The sequence below is a fragment of the Cololabis saira genome, chromosome 2, assembly GCF_033807715.1.
Source record: "Cololabis saira isolate AMF1-May2022 chromosome 2, fColSai1.1, whole genome shotgun sequence".
Classification (NCBI taxonomy): domain Eukaryota; kingdom Metazoa; phylum Chordata; class Actinopteri; order Beloniformes; family Belonidae; genus Cololabis; species Cololabis saira.
Genome location: NC_084588.1, coordinates 35,556,693 through 35,573,567, shown reverse-complemented (window position 1 = coordinate 35,573,567; position 16,875 = coordinate 35,556,693). Strand labels below are relative to the sequence as shown.

General features: G+C 39.6%; 1 protein-coding gene across 1 annotated transcript in view; it reads left to right on the top strand.

Moving 5' to 3' along the window:
* The window catches only part of LOC133463077 (CUB and sushi domain-containing protein 1-like), a 604,241-nt gene that overhangs the window by 533,847 nt on the left and 53,519 nt on the right, over window positions 1–16,875 (top strand). The window contains exons 54-59 of the mRNA XM_061744534.1: window positions 1,009–1,206; window positions 4,046–4,219; window positions 6,168–6,341; window positions 6,518–6,691; window positions 8,977–9,165; window positions 12,696–12,872. Coding sequence (XP_061600518.1) covers window positions 1,009–1,206; window positions 4,046–4,219; window positions 6,168–6,341; window positions 6,518–6,691; window positions 8,977–9,165; window positions 12,696–12,872 — 1,086 coding nt within the window. The remainder of the gene's footprint in view (window positions 1–1,008; window positions 1,207–4,045; window positions 4,220–6,167; window positions 6,342–6,517; window positions 6,692–8,976; window positions 9,166–12,695; window positions 12,873–16,875) is intronic.

Below are 16,875 nucleotides of genomic sequence, written 5' to 3'. Positions count from 1 at the left end.
CGCTGCCTCGCAGGGCCAGCCGGGCTGTGGGGGGGGGGGCTTCACGGGTCAAAGGCTGGAGCTTCTGCGGCGGATTCTGGTTCACGCTGGCGATCGTTCCTGGAACGCCACGGTTCCTGGTGCAGGAGAGGGCGCGGAGCGAAAAAAAGGGGGGTTAAAGGCAGAGAGTCAAGAGCGCAGCGCTCTGGTATCGGATCTTATGCTCGGCCCGTTAATCCAGGTCCCGAACGGCTCCCTCTCCGCCCCAGGAAAAATGGGGAGACGTGGTCCAGGTGCGCTGGTCGGCAGGATAGGTCTATCCTGTCCAGCTGGGCTGGGAAAAAGAGAATGAGCTGGGGAGAAAAGGAGGTTTTGCGTTCCGCGGGCTGCGGTGACGTCATCAGCGCCTGGCCAGTGATTGGACGCGCGCCCTTCAGGTGCCGCCCCCAAGGCACGTTGGTCTTTGTAGTTTTTCACAAAGCGGCCATTTTAAGAGGCATTTTAAAGCTGATTTCAGGCCGGGGTTGAGCCGGCTTTAAAGTCGAATTCACATTAAACAAAATGTTCAATAAGAGTTCACATGATCACATGACGTAGTCCAACCATGCTTAATTTACCCATGACCATGTACAAATGCCAACCAGAAGAGCTGTGGGGGAAAAGAACTTGAAATCAACCAAAAGTCTAGTCATTCCCATGGAAACTCACCACGATCTACACTAAAACTTATCCAATGGATTCTAATCAAAAATCGTATTACAACACATTGAGAATGAACCAAAAAGCTAAAAGACTTACAATCCTTCAGTATTTTTTCTGTCAAGGAAATTATTAACTTGCTAATTGCTTTGCAAGAGAACGGTCAAAAGTCTGATTAGCTTAGATTCGTGTTTGATTAAACTGAGGCCGATGATCTTGAAAAAATCATTTTAAATATACTGTGTTTTGTAAGACTAAAGCTTTTCACAAATTATAATGGTGTATTTTTCATGATCACATTTTGTTTTTATTTGCTTGTAATTTCTCCAGCGATCCACTGCCCCAGCATTGAAGGCTTGCTGTCAGACCACATGACTTACCACCCGCTCTCTGGTAGACTGGCAGAGTTTGGCTCTATGGTGATGCTGGAATGCTCAGTGGGATACTATTTGGGTGCGGGGCATCGAATACTTCGCTGCCTTGCCAATGGGACATGGGAGGGGTCAGATGACCCTGCTAACTGTAAAAGTAAGTTTTGAGTCAAACCTCAACAGATGTCTGACCTTCAGGTTGATGGGCGAACGCTCTACCAACTGAGCCACCTGCCACTTGTCAAGGATGGGTGGACAGAGTTGATTAAAATCAATATGAGGTTAAGTTAGTTAGCGTCAGAGGTGGACAGAGTACTCGACCCCAGTACTTGAGTAAGAGTACAAATACTACTGGTCAAAATTTAGGTAAGTAAAAGTAGCTCAGTCAAAATATTACTCGAGTAAGAGTAGAAAAGTACTTGCTTTTAAAGGTACTTAAGTATCCAAAAGTAAATGCTTTTAAATTTACTTTAAGTAAAAGTAAGAGTAAGAGTAAGAGTAAATTTCTTATTTTCCACATCAGTAAATTACTATATTTTTTAATTTTAATTTAATTTTAATTTAATTTAATTTCTTAATATTGTCTGTGGTTTGTCTGTGCCCTCGTTTTTTACTCGGTTGAACTCAAACATTGAGTTAAGATACGGCCAAGGATTTTGTGAAAGTCCCTGCTCCGAGTCCGGCTCATTATCAGACTCAGACGACTCAGCGGATTGTCTTTCTTCTCCTGACGCAGGCGTAGCCATTGTTGCGGCTCTGTCTTGACTTTTTGCGGCTCTGTCTTGACAAACGCAGGCTACTTTGGCGGTATCGTTTCGAGGAGGCTTGACGTATTTCCGCTTTACGTACATCCCAGTGGAGAGCGTGCACTGTGATAGGTCTCCTCCTTTGACAAAAACAGCTTGTGTCCAATAGGATTTTAGGGAAGAAGAAAAAAGAGCAGACCTGAAAGTACTTTTCAGCCTTCCTAGAAATTTACTTGAGTAAAAGTAAAAATATTTGTCTTGGAAATGTATTCAAGTAAGAGTAATAAGTACCAAAGAAATCTAATACTCAAGTAAAGTACAAATCCTCTGGATATGTACTTAAGTACAGTACTCAAGTAAATTTACTGTCCACCACTGGTTAGCGTCAGAGGTTAGCATAAACTAATCCAAGTTAAAATAGTGAACTTTTGGTAAGTAAGGTAACTATCAACTATCACACCAGATTGTTCTGTCCATTTGCTCATCTTTGAACTGGAGTGTTTTTAGGGAGTCGGTGCCTGCCCATATTGTGTTCAACATACTCTGTAAAAGCATTTTTCAGAGCTATGTTGGATAATGCCACAGGATTTATCTATCGAATGAAACATAAAAATAAAACATATCAAAATTACCTTGTCTGTACCAAGTCTTAAAATTAGATACAGTGGGGCAAAAAAGTATTTAGTCAGCCCCCAATTGTGCAAGTTCTCCCACTTAAAAAGATGAGAGAGGCCTGCAATTTTCATCATAGGTACACTTCAACTATGAGAGACAGAATGGGGGGAAAGAATCCAGGAAATCATATTGTAGGATTTTTACTGAATTAATTGGTAAATACCTCTGTAAAATGAGTATTTGGTCACCTACAAACAAGCAATATTTCTGGCTTTCACAGACCTGAAACTTTTTCTTCAAGAGGCTCCTCTGTCCTCCACTCGTTACCTGTATTAATGGCATCTGTTTATCAGTATGAAAGACACCTGTCCACAACCTCAAACAGTCACACTCCAAACTCCACTATAGCCAACACCAAAGAGCTGTCAAAGGACGTGAGAAACAAAATTGTAGACCTGCACCAGGCTGGGAAGACTGAATCTGCAATAGGTAGCAGCTTGATGTGAAGAAATCAACTGTGGGAGCAATTATTAGAAAATGGAAGACATACAAGACCACTGATAATCTCCCTCAATCTGGGGCTACATATGATTTTCTGGATTATTTTTTTCTTTTTGTCTCTCATAGTTGAGATATACCTGTGATGAAAATTATAGGCCTTTCTTATTTTTTTTTAAGTGAGAGAACTTAAAACTAAGTAAAAATGCAAAAGCACTAACATAGTAAAGTGCATAATTATGTGTTTATCATTATTGTCATTAATATACTTAATAGTATTACTACTACTACTACTACTACTACTAGTAGTAGTATTGTCCTTATGCATATAAATCATGGAACTGAAAGCAGATGTACATTTTTTTCACATAACTACACACATTTATCCATTTCCTTTACAACCTTTTCTTTTTACAGTTGAGTTAGGAGCACAGGTGTTTCCAAATGCCTCAGGATATGAACCACTTCATAATATCTTGGGATTGTAAAAAAGGTTTAAGGAGCATACAGCCTCTTTTTCCAAAATGTGACATCTTTATTGGCAATAGTGAGAAAATATCTTTTTCAAGTAGTTTTGCTCTGCAAGATGTCTTTGGTGCTTTTTCATGAGAAGAGAACATTTGGAGCTTTCAAAACTTTCCAATACAGAATTTTTTGAATAAAATACAGCTTGCAAAAGATTCAAATATCTTAAGATATAATTTGTTTCAGATGAGGCGGGTGGTTTATGTCTTTATTCATTGTCTGAGTTGGCCGATCAGATATAGCAGCAGTTCTGAAATTGGCAGTATAATGACAGTGACCATTTTTTAGGTGTATTGTAGGTTAGTGAATTAAAAAAAACATGGAGGATACCAAAAAAAACGTGCATTTTTATATCTCTAGACAGGAATGATTCAGTTAGGTGTTTGGTTTGGAAATTCAAATACAGAATTAAATTTAACAGTTTTTTGTTGTTTTGTTTTCTTTAGCATTTTAATTACCTAACTTCTAACATAAAGAAGATATAACACAAACTTTACATCAATATTTTTCTTTTTCTCACCACAGAACATTTTACAGTAACAGATGCTTGATAATGTTTTGTAATACTTCACATTCCTTTTTCTAACAACCTTTGCATTTATTTTGAATTAGTCATCTCCTGTGGAGAACTTCCTTCGCCACCATTCGGTGCCAAACTGGGAACGCTGACTACATTTGGAGCAACTGCAATTTTTATGTGTAACCATGGTTACACATTGGTGGGGTCACATGTCAGGGAATGCGTCGCTAATGGGCTGTGGAGTGGTGCAGAAACAAGATGTTTAGGTAAGTCCCATTAAATGTCATTGTATATGTTTCGTTGAAGTGTTTGCTGCTGACATTCAAGTGAACTGTGATCAACAATGAAACTACTTCTACAGATAGAAGATGAATCATTAAAAACAGAAAGAGTAGGCACAGAAATGAAGTGTAGAAGGTGTCAGTGTTTTCCAAGACTTGAACCATTCTTTTCATACATAAATGATCTGTTGAACCAGTTTTGCATTTCTGTTTACAGCCTAATCTGATTTTTTTTTTTTTCTGCTGCTGTCAGACGGGATCTATCGTCTGTGTCTACAGTAAACTATTATTGTAGCCAGCTGAGTTTTCCCACTTCTATTGTGTGTGTGTGCGTGTATTTACATTAATTGTTTGTGCAGAAACCTTCAAGTTGTGTCAGATTTGTGGGCCTTCCTGCTGCCTGATCTGCTCTTTGGTCTGTCCACACTTGACAGTCCACAGTTTAGGTTTTGAGGACTAAGAATCAATGCAAAATCTTCTTCACTCCTTACAGTAGTTAATTTTGGTTTCAGAAATTTGCTCAGGCTCATTATCCTGTTGCAGGAGCCCTCCTTTTTTCCATGTCATTCTGGTCTTTTATGTACACAGGGTGATGGTGGCTTCCAGAAATTGCAGAGATTAAATCTAATCCGTCTCTCCTGCTGGAACCAAAATGTTCCCATGTTGGATGAAACACTGCCAAACCATGACTGATCCCACACATAACAAATTCATGTTCTTTTCATAAAAGTTTTCACTCTGTACATCCAAAGACACCTTTGTTGTTTGTGATTAAAGAAAAAAAGCAAGTTCTATTCCAGCTTTATCAGGTTACAGGACTCATTTTGAAAATACATTTTCAGCTCATCAGCAAATAGTATACCCTCAATTTTCTGGTAAAATGCAGATTTATTTGCTGATGACTTGGATGAAGGTGCAATCCATGCAGTTAATGCTCCACAGTAGGAGTTCATTAACACTAGTTTCTTCTTTCATGTTACTCTTTCCCTTCTCATTTTTTTCACAGTTGCACAGAAAAAAATAATGCACTACTCTTGTTGAAAATGTGTCACATTTCTGGAAACAGTTTGTTGGAGAGTGAATTAGCATGCAGGCAGCAGTCACTGATAGAAACTAACACTGATAGCCAGCAGGCACATCAGGAATGACGGAGGAAAAGCTGATATGATTGTGTGACACAAGACATCTGTCTAGACATGTAGTGAAAAGCTCTGTTTTGGAAAAACATTTTTATCAAAGTTGACATGTGAAGTGTGTTTGCTGAGAAAAGTGAAGTATTTTCAGGTCGCTGTTTTCTCAGTTTGTTATGTAATTATCAATATTGACCTATGTGCCTTTGGGAAATCAGATCATCATGTTTTTAATGTTGAACTCTGTCTGTTTTGTTCATTATAGAAATGTTATGTCTCTTTTAATTTGAAGTACCGTAACATAAAATACTTGTCAGTACGTCACAAACATAGTCAAATATTTCCATGTTTTATAATCAGATGGCACAGATACTACAAAAATGGTGTTTTAATGTTTTACTGCATTAAAATGTTATAAAACACAACTGTAAAACATTGTATTGTAAAATATCATGTCTTGAAATTTGTCGGGCATGTAAAATACAGATAATATATAATATACCTGGCCTTGATCAGTAACTTCATGACGCACAGAAACTTTTAAACAGGGACTGACAAGGCAGCTGTGTCTGAATACAATCAGCTCTCCATGCTCAATTTTTAAGAAATCATGAAGCTACATTGCAATTTGAGCACGAAGACAGGAAGACTCTAACAAATGCCCATTTGTGATTAATTCATGCGTAGGTCTAAGGTTCATAGGTCAGACATTGAAAATGTGTGAAATGTATCACCTTCAGGAACTGGGAGCGAAAATGACATCAAGTAAGTGAGCTGAAATTTTTCCTTTTTGTCTCTTCTAGCTGGTCACTGTGACGCTCCAGATCCAATAGTTAACGGCCACATTAGCGGAGATGGATCCAGTTACCGTGACACAGTCGTGTACCAATGCATGTTAGGATTTCGGCTGATCGGCACATCAGTCAGAATCTGCCAGCAAGACCATCGCTGGTCTGGAACAACACCCGTTTGTGTCCGTAAGTGAACATGAGACTGGCACCCTTGCACTTTCCTCGTGAATTAAATTAAATATAAAAATCCTATTCATTTTCCAAAATGAAAAAAGAAGAAAAATAAACCTTTTCCTGCTAGGCAATATACATAGCATTGTGCTTTTTTTTGTTCTTCTCTCATATCTAACTTGGCTTTTTAGCTATCACATGTGGTCACCCGGGCAACCCAGCCAATGGCCGGACCAATGGCAGCGAGTTCAACCTCAACGATGTCGTAAACTTCACCTGTAATAGAGGATACATCCTCAGTGGAAGTGCTCGTGCTCAGTGCCGACTCAACGGACAGTGGAGCAGCCCCCTACCTGTCTGCAAAGGTCACAATCACAACTGTTTAGAATTATAGAGTTATGTGCATGCACCTCTGAGTAAATCCTCTATTTTGAATTGGCTCTTAAGATTTTATATATATATATATATATATATACACAGTATATTCACGTACCTTGGTGTTGGTTTGAGAGGTTAGCATCCTAAGCAGAAACCCAGATGTCTTTCGTCCGAGCCAATCTCCTCTTGCTCTTCCAGACACCCTGTAGAGGAAGCTCATTTCCAGCCACTACTATCTACAATCTCATTCATTCTGTCACTTACCACAGTTTATGGCCATAAGTGAGGATAGGAACATAGATCAACCGGTAAACAGCGAGCTGTGCCTATTGTCTCGGCTCTCTACAGAATTCACATTTCTGCAGACACCACACCAATCCGCCTGTCAATCTCCCGTTCCTTTCTTCTCCCACTCACGTACAAGACCCAGAGATTCTTGAACTCTAATTCGAATTTGCTAATTGACGTCGCAGTTGGTTCATGTGCTCTGACAGTGATTTCCTTTTAAACCCTGCAGTTTTTGTGGTGTACTCAGTTTTGCTCGTTAGACTTACTTTAACTACAGTGTGTGTGGTCTGAAAATCAGCCAGAAAACACATTCTTATACCAGTGGGCTGTATGGAATCACAGTGACTGCAGAGTATGTGTATCGCTGAATAAGTGAAGAAATTCCACACACCACTAGGTTAATGTCAAGAGACGTGTTCTTCTCCTCTGCTAAACATGTAGTGTAACAGTTAGGAAACACTAAAATAGTTTCCACAGTTAATGTCATGTAGATGCTAGCATCGGTTTCTTGTCTTGGGGATTCGTGCCTTGCTTGCGTTCTCCGTCTTTCCTCATTTTCTGTCTTTTCAGCACGCTCCTTTCTTCCTTTCTTCTCTTCCCTTGCAGCAGCTGTCAATTACAAGACTGAGACTTTCTTAGGTCCCGTAGGCTTTCAAACACACACACAAACTCACTCGCACACACACAGCCATCTCCCCCAAAGACTTGGATTTGAGCGAATGTCAGTCTCCCCTGTGACATCTAGAAAATCACACTCTACCCCTGTCGGACTTGCATCACCCAGAAAATACAGAGTAGCAGAGTTACTAAAGAAAGAACTTCACAAAACGAAATGGGGTGTGATGAAAGAGAATCTCAAGGATCACCAGAAAAGACCAATAAGAGCAAACTGAATTTGTAGAATTTGATTTATTGCTTACAATCCCACCCCATGCTGTTATCTGATGGTTATTCTGTGAAGGTTTAGCTCCATTATGTGTTCAGAGTTGTTCATTTTGTTTTCATTGTCCCTTTGACCCAAGATAACAACCAAACTGATGATGTTACGTGCATGTTCAGTGAGTAACACAGGTGAACTCGGTAGACTGCAGACTCTGTAGACTCAGTAGACGGAAACTCTGGCAACTCTGTGAAAAAAATCTAGCATCACACAACAGCAGAGAGGTGTTGGAGTCCAGCATGTATTCTGAACTATAGTCTTAGTGAGACATGTAGCATTTAAGCAGCATGTAGCATTCCTGACAGTTTACCTTTATTTTCATCACTTCTCCACCTCTTCCATATCATGATCTTTCATTGCCCATGACAGCCAAGAGAACGTATAGTATGAACTTCCTTCTCCTCGTTTTTGTCTCACCCCTGCTCTACCTCTCTCACATCTCCTCTTTAACCCATCTGGATTTGGGGCAGTCGGGTTTATTCTAGATATTATGTGAGCTTTGGAAGGCTCAGCTGCTCCCATATGTAAACACCTTTCCTGCTGTCATGGTTACTCATTATAACAGATGTTCAAAAGTACCAGATTTACCAACAGAAATCCTTTAAGCAGAACAGCTTTTACACTGGTGTTATAAGTATTTTTTTTTTAAAAAAGCTCAAAATTGAGCAAAATAATTTGACCCTATCTTTTGCTGCAGAGCTAGAATTTTTAAACATTGAATAGACTGTAAAGTTTGACGACTTGTTGCATCAGATTGCTCGACTTGATCAGTGCTTCACCAGTGCAGCTTGTTTAGCATAACCTGGTGCTACCAGGGGTCAACTGTCTATTATAGGTCGCGTATGCATTGTGTATGTTTGGGAATGTGCACGACCAACATGCCAAACAAATGCAGGATACGCAGGGCAGCCATGATGCGTATATTCCAACATTTAAGTTAACAACATTTCCTAAACATGATTCAAACATTATAGAAGTGAGGAAATATTTCTTAATATGAACAAAATAAAAGCCTCTAACAAGGTATTGTGTTCTTTCACACAGTGGTTAACTGTTCGGACCCTGGCCACGTGGAGAACGGCGTCCGTCAGTCCGGTCTACGTTACCCAGAAGTCTTCAACTATGGTGTGACTATTGTAATCCACTGCAAACGAGGTTTCTACCTTCTGGGTTCTGCACTGCTCACATGCCAGCATAATGGACTGTGGGACAGACCAGTCCCTCGTTGCCTAGGTAGGAACAGACAAAACTTTACTTCATTATAAAAGTTATGAATGTTTGTTTCTACTCTCCCCTGGACTACTGTAATTCATTCTATTAGTCAACGATCCCTTCAGTTAATTCAAGATGCTGATACAAAAAAGTATGAGCACATCTCCCCTGTACTTGCTTCCCTGCACTGGCTTCCTGTTAGATTTTGTATCAATTTCAAAATCCTACTGATCTCTTTCAATGCCATACATCAGTGGTGGTCAATCCTGGTCCTTGAGAGTCTATATCCAGCATGTTTTAGATGTCTCCCTGCTTCAGCAAACTGTGATACAAATAGCTATCTGACCAACAGAGTTGTCCAGACCTTGATGACGAGTTGATGACGGCCATTAATTAGAATCAGGTCTATGGAAGCAGGGAAATATCTAAAACATGGTGGACGGGGCTCTGGAGGACCAGGATTGGCCACCCCTGCCTTACATGGTGTTGCCCCACTTGCATCACATGTTGACCTGGTATGCCCCCCTCCCAGCATCTGAGATCCACGGATAAAGCTGTTCTTACTATCACTAGATAACAGTTTATCACAAAGGGAGATAGGGATTTTTTCATTAAAACCTCCAGCTTAAGGAACCTGCTGCACTCAGGCACACAACATCACCTTATAATTTTAAAACTCTTCTTAACACTTTCCTTTTATGAAATCCTTTGCTATTCTCTGAATATTATATTTATTCTAAAATTTGAGTCTTCCACACCAACTTGATTTATCTTCTTTCCTCTCATCTCAACCCCCAACCGATCGAGGCAGATGGCTGCCATTCCTGAGTCTGGTTTCTTCCGGTTAAAGGGACATTTTCTTTTCGACGGTTGCCTGGTGTTTGCTCAGGAACGGGGATTGTATCAAAAGAAAGCTTTGATGCAGTCTGTTGGTTTCCTTTGCCAGGCAGTTAATATTTTTTGTTATTTTTATTGGCTTTATATTAATTGAACTAATTTAAAGTTCAATTATATTTTTTGGGGTGCCTTTTAAACTGAATTGAATTAAATTCTCTTAACAAATATAGTTTATTTTTATTATTCATTGGAGAGAAAGAGTGACAACAGAGGCAGAGATAGAACGACTATGTAAGGATTATTTGAGTAAATGTGCATTACCACAAATGAGCCTTTAAAAGTTTTATGACTGTTGTCATTAATTATTTGGCCCGTATTGTGAGGTATATAGTAATGATACATTGTTGTTTATGTCTATATTAATGAAACATAAAAACAACATTATAACCCATCATAAACATGCAAATGCAGAGGGATTAAAAAACATAAAGAAACTAGTTAGCTTGATGAGCTAACATTACATGAAACTGTGGGTGTCATAAGAAACTCGTGAATATTTTTCTTGAAATAATGTATAGGGATAGAGATTTGCTGAAATGTCATTATACTTTCAAAGTATTTTTAAAACCTCCATTAAATCATAATTTGCTTTAAACATCATTACCCTGTCACACAATATTCAAATGCCCTAACTCTAAAATGTAATTCAATTCAGTTTACTTTTATAGTAACAATTCACAGCAAGTGTAATATCAGAGATGGGTTTTTTTACACAGAAAGCTAATTTACCACTGTTACAAATACATTTAGTTCACGTCAGTCCAATCATTATTTAGTTATATTCAAATCACATGCTTATTCTTGCAATCAATTTATGAGCCAACTCAGAGCAATTCATTATAATTGTAAAGATCTATCTATCAATTCATCCATTATTTTACCTGCTTCTTTGTCCCATGAATCTGCTGGAGCCTATCCTAGCCTTCGTCAGGCAAAAGGCATGCGTACATCCTGGGCAGGTTGCCAGTCCCAATTGGGATGATGCCAATTTGTAAAACGTTATCTATCTATGAAAACGGCCAGAGAAAAAAATTCCTGAGCATAGAGGGGGAAGTGGATGTTAGTGGACAAGGACAACTCCCTTTTTAAAAGAAGAGACCTCCAGCCGAAGGGAGGTTCAAGGAGGGTGGTCATAAATCTGATCTCTTGGGGAAAGAGAGCATAGAAGAGAGAGCACATGTAAAAAAGGTTATCCGTGAAACGATATGTAATAATGACAACATGACAGCGCACACAAAAATCAAACAATGTCAGCTTTGAAATAACAATGACATAACTAAAAGAATGACAAGTCTTTGACCATTAAAATAGATTTATGTCCATAATTGGTGTCCTAACATGTTTAATTCAATGGCTTCTTGTGTTTTACAAAAACATCTTGACAAAATATGAAATCATAGCCTAGTTCATTACTATTTACTTTGTTTACTTTATGTTTGTCAAGGAAAAGGACTATGAAAAGTGAAATAGTTAGAAGAGCCAACAACATGAGGCTGAGGAGGGAATATGAAGCTGACGGAAAAGAGAAAAGCTCAAATAAGAAAATGTGAGGGATCTTATAAAAAAAGTGAGAATGTTAAAAAAAAAGCTAAAAGGTTTGTTTGATGCTATGATCATGTGTGTTTGATCAGAAACAGTAAGCACACCTCTCTGAAGGCAATAGATGTTTGTGTCAGAAAGATAGAAACATGGAGATTAAACTAGACAGCAATAGATAGAAGGATTCTAATTCATAGATCAAGGAAGAAACACAAAGAGGTGAACAGAAAGGAAGAAGGAGTACACATCAACATCAGACAGAAAAGGAAGAAAGACCGTATTTAGGTGATGCACTCGAGTCTGTCTGTCAAGCATTACATTTGAGAAACAAGGTCTTATCGCAAAATGGAGAGGAGAGGGCTAATGACTGAAGGGCAAGGAGAGAATGAAGTAATACAATTTGGGGGGTAAGGGGAGATACCGAGGGACAAGTCATTTGACAGAAAAATAAAATTGAGAGCAGTTTCATATCGGTGTCTTCCAGAAACACTTGCTCCATCAGACACACATTTTTCAAAATTGAATTTTTAAGAAAAAAATTTATTTATTTTTCCCACAGATGACTGTTGACTTTTTCACTGTGGAATGATGTCTCCTGCTTTCTTTACTTCTTTCCAAATTACATTGGATTTTAGATGGGTTATTAGTTTTCACTCACTCCCAGGCAATTCAGTTAAACCCAATAATGGTGAGCTTTACTCGTATGACTCGATGCAATGTAAACGGTAACAGATTGTATTATATCTGTCCTATTGGAAAAGTCAAAAACCCATTGTAAACACACACCCAATAATAGGTGCATACCACACAATTATAATATTGAGGGTTTGTTGCCAATTGAAATTCAGTGCGTTCGATCTTTCAACAATAGCGCATTGTCTACCCTTGTTTCTCCTTTTGTCAGCCTTTTTTATCCTCTGGCACTAATGCGGACACAGAATCAACTAAAACCTGTGTAAATTCCTCACTCCCCCTTGCTGTCAACCGCCATTCCTCCTATCTGTCTCGTCCTGCAGCAACCAAGCCGCACCACCTCATGCAGTGGAGTCTATAGCTGAAGTCACAAAGTCTAAACCTCCCTCTCTTTCACTACCAATCTCTCACCATCTCTACAGCAACTTCCTGCGGTGACCCTGGTGTACCACCCAACGCAGAGGTGTCTGGAGCCAACAGCTGGACTTATGGCACAGTACTGCAGTTTTCCTGCCTGCCTGGTGGAGTGCTAGTGGGCAATGCCACTCGCCACTGCCAAGAGGATGGCACATGGAGTGGGGCGCCACCCTACTGCACTGGTAAGGGCAAACTAGTAGATTACACTATGCTTGATTTATGTGCTTTTCAGTATGTGAATTACAATTCATAAATGAAAGCTGCAAGCTGCTCTTGCACCTATGGCCACCGCCTCACAGATGCCACCAAAATCTTGGTCAATATCACCTTAAGGCACATTCGGTGTTCCCATCAAAGTCACCCCTTCATTATGAACATATAAAATAACAAGATTTTGAGGTTTTGGTATAAATGACCAAACATTTGCACACATGAGTGTTTTGTCAAGTCCCTTGACATGGAATTACACCATTTTAAACCATTTTGTTTGATTTGGTGTATGCCTGGACTATAAACCAAACATTTACCGTTACCGACATTCACTGGGATGACCGACGTCAATTATCCCATGTCGGTAAATTTGGTGTTTTGATATTTTTTTTTAAAAGGAAAAGAAACGTCTTTTTGTCTGTTTTCACTGTATGTGCTGATAGGCTGTTTTCATTCTCCTTTAAGAAGGTGTACAGTGTGTGTTTTATCACGTCATTCAAACGCTCTCACGCTAAACATGGCATTTCTCACAATGAGAAATTAATTTCATCGTACAAAAATTCCTACAGTCCATCAAGTTCGAGTCAAGGTACATTACTGTGCGCTGAGCTTTCAGATCAGAGCAGCTGTTTCGAGTTACCAACCTATCAGCCAATCAGAAAATAAAATTTTTTGTTGCCGGGTAAGGTCTGAGTTTCCGCTTCAAGCGTTCCATGAATGCGTAGCGGAGGTATCCTAAGTTACACTGCACAATTTGTCGTGATATTGATTTGAGGTTATATCGCCCAGCCCTACTCCAGAGGGTCACTGGTTCTGATATCCCCTCCATAGACAGCATATTCACCCAGCGCTGCATGAGGAAGGCACAGAGCATCCTCAGGGACAAATATCATCGAGCCCATAGACTGTTCAGGGGTGTGGACTACAGGTTACAACCTGAGACACCGCAGGCCAGTGAGCATCAACACTCACAAGGCCTGTTTCCACAACAGCTGCTTCCCAACCACTGTCTGACAGACACTAAAGAGGGAAAAAGTACCTCACTCATACTCAGTACTCAGGTCTGTTGAAAATGCAGTACAGTATTTATTTAGGTATATATATATATATATATATATATATATATATATATATATATATATATATATATATATATATATATATATATATATAATATATATATATATATACACAGAATGATTTAAATAATTGAGTCAAAGTCAGCTGTAAACAAATGAGTCTTTAATCTTGATTTAAAGGATCTGAGGCTTTCTGCATTCCCGCATCTATCTATCTATCTATCTATCTATCTATCTATCTATCTATCTATCTATCTATCTATCTATCTATCTATCTATCTATCTATCTATCTATCTATCTATCTATCTATCTTTCTTTCTTTCTTTCTTTCTTTCTTTCTTTCTTTCTTTCTTTCTTTCTTTCTTTCTTTCTTTCTTTCTTTCTTTCTTTCTTTCTTTCTTTCTTTCTTTCTTTCTTTCTTTCTTTCTTTCTTTCTTTCTTTCTTTCTTTCTTTCTTTCTTTCTTTCTTTCTTTCTTTCTTTCTTTCTTTCTTTCTTTCTTTCTTTCTTTCTTTCTTTCTTTCTTTCTTTCTTTCTTTCTTTCTTTCTTTCTTTCTTTCTTTCTTTCTTTCTTTCTTTCTTTCTTTCTTTCTTTCTTTCTTTCTTTCTTTCTTTCTTTCTTTCTTTCGACGAAAGGAGGGCCTTTTTGCCCCCCTAAACGTGCCCCAAAAGTCACCAAATTTTACACGCAAGCCAGGCCTGGTGAAAAATTTGATATTTTATGGTTTGCATTAATGGGCGTGACAAAATGGCTCAACAGCACCCCCATAGAAAACTTTGTGCCTCAAGCCCCACAATACGGTTTGATGTACATGCACGGAAATCGCTACACACCTGTATCATGTCGCAACTTAAAGAAAAGTCTCTTGGCACCATGGCTGAAACCGAACAGGAAGTCGGCCATTTTGAAAATGTTTGATTAATCGTGTCATTTTGGCGCAATTTATGCCATTCCTTCTGCAGTTAATACGGCCCGAACCGTAACGTGCACCCAGGTGTGTTATACATCAAAATGTGCGTCTCCATCCTGCGACGACGCGCATTACTTTTCTCTTTCAAAAGCGTTACCATGGCAACGCTAGACGCCAAAAAGCGCGCCCCCCCTTCATCTGATTGGTCCATATTTGATAGTTCCCCAAAAGTCACCAAATTTTGCACGCAAGCCAGGCCTGGCGATAAAGTGGCCTAATGGCTCAACAGCGCCCCCTAGAAAACTTTTCTCTATCATAACTTTTGAACGGGTTGTGATAAAGACATGTGGGTGGTGTCATCTGACTCTGTTTTGAGTACTTGACCTTCATTGGCATGAATTAGCCCCGCCCCTTCTTCTGATTGGTCGATATGTGATACTTCTGATTTTCTGCAATAACTTTTGAATGGTTTGACATAAAGACTCGTGGGTGGTGTCATCGGATATGGTTTTGAGTCCTTGACCATAATTGGTGTAAATTAGCCCCGTCCCTTTTTCTGATTGGTCAATATTTCATAGTTCCTATTTTCTGCCATAACTTTTGAATGGCTCCTATTGGCTGCAATGTAATCCCGTCTGCGGCTATATTTGACGCTCGGAGCAGTTGATCACCCCGAGCAGTTTCCTCATTCCTCTTTTTAAAAAAAAATGCATATACTTCAATTTAAAAGATGGTTTGATGACATTTCTAGCGAGAAATTTTCGGACACAAATAGAATACACCAAATTGTATGACATCTCCAATGTAATCCCGTCTATATGTGACGCTCAGAGCAGTACTTCAATTTAAAAGTGTGGTTTGATGAAATTTCTATATGCATTTTCCCCCACAATCTCTCTTCAGTGAGTGTATATTTTATATTAAAAACATTACTGCAGAGAAACAAAATAGATCGCGGGATGAGGTCTGAAAGATCTGTTTTGAAACGTTGCTTAATACGTTACGCCACTGAACGCAACCCTTTCTGTCGGCGAAATAGAGCAGCAGGACAAAACGTTAATACTGCGGGTATACTGAACTAAATGCTCTTGTTTGGAATTCAGGCCATATTAAAACAAATTATAAACCACATTAAAACAGCCTGACACGGCCTGACACGGCTTGGCGCGGCTTAGCGCGGCTCCACCCGTTCTGTCCCCGTTTGTTTTTCCACAGCCAGGTGAGAAGTGGGGGGGGTTGGGGTGAAGCTGCTGTGACGTACGCGATTGTGCAACACCTTTGTTTGTGTCGGCGCTGATCAGAAATCAGCGGCTGAGAAAATAACAGCCCGTCTACATCCCTTTTTTTAATTCTCTCGTCGGCCACCAGGTTTATGAACATCTGCACCTCAGAGTTGGATCACCAAACAGACGTTTGCGCTTTATAACAAAATCGCCGCAAGCCGCCAGTCGCTCTCGCGCTGACTCCCGCTTCCTGATTCAAACGTCTCTCGGCCCCGCCCCCCGACCAATCAGTGGCGAGTAGGGTGATGACGGCCCCGCCCCCGACCAATCAGTGGCGAGTAGGGTGATGACGGCCCCGCCCCCCGACCAATCAGTGGCGCGGAGGGTGGTGACGGCCCCGCCCCCCCGACCAATCAGCTGCCTGTAATGTGGTGAAGTCAGAAATAGTCCTGGCTCAGCCCGGTTAGAACCTCGGCAGAATGGTTACAGAAAAAGTAATAATATAAAATAGTAGGGTTTTACTAATATTTATATCTTACAAATATTCAAAAAATTAGGAAAAAAAGTTTGAGACTCAGTTTGATTTTTTCGCTATGTTGGTCTGTCCTAAGCCAGTAAGTCAAAAGGGCAAGGAATAGCTTAGTCATAGCTCAGCCAGAGTGTTGCCGACTTTAGTGTGAGAAATCGAGAGTTCGAGCCCCGCTGTATGCAGAGATTATTGTCAGCAATTTTTGTGTTTTTTTTTTACGTCAAAATGTGCGT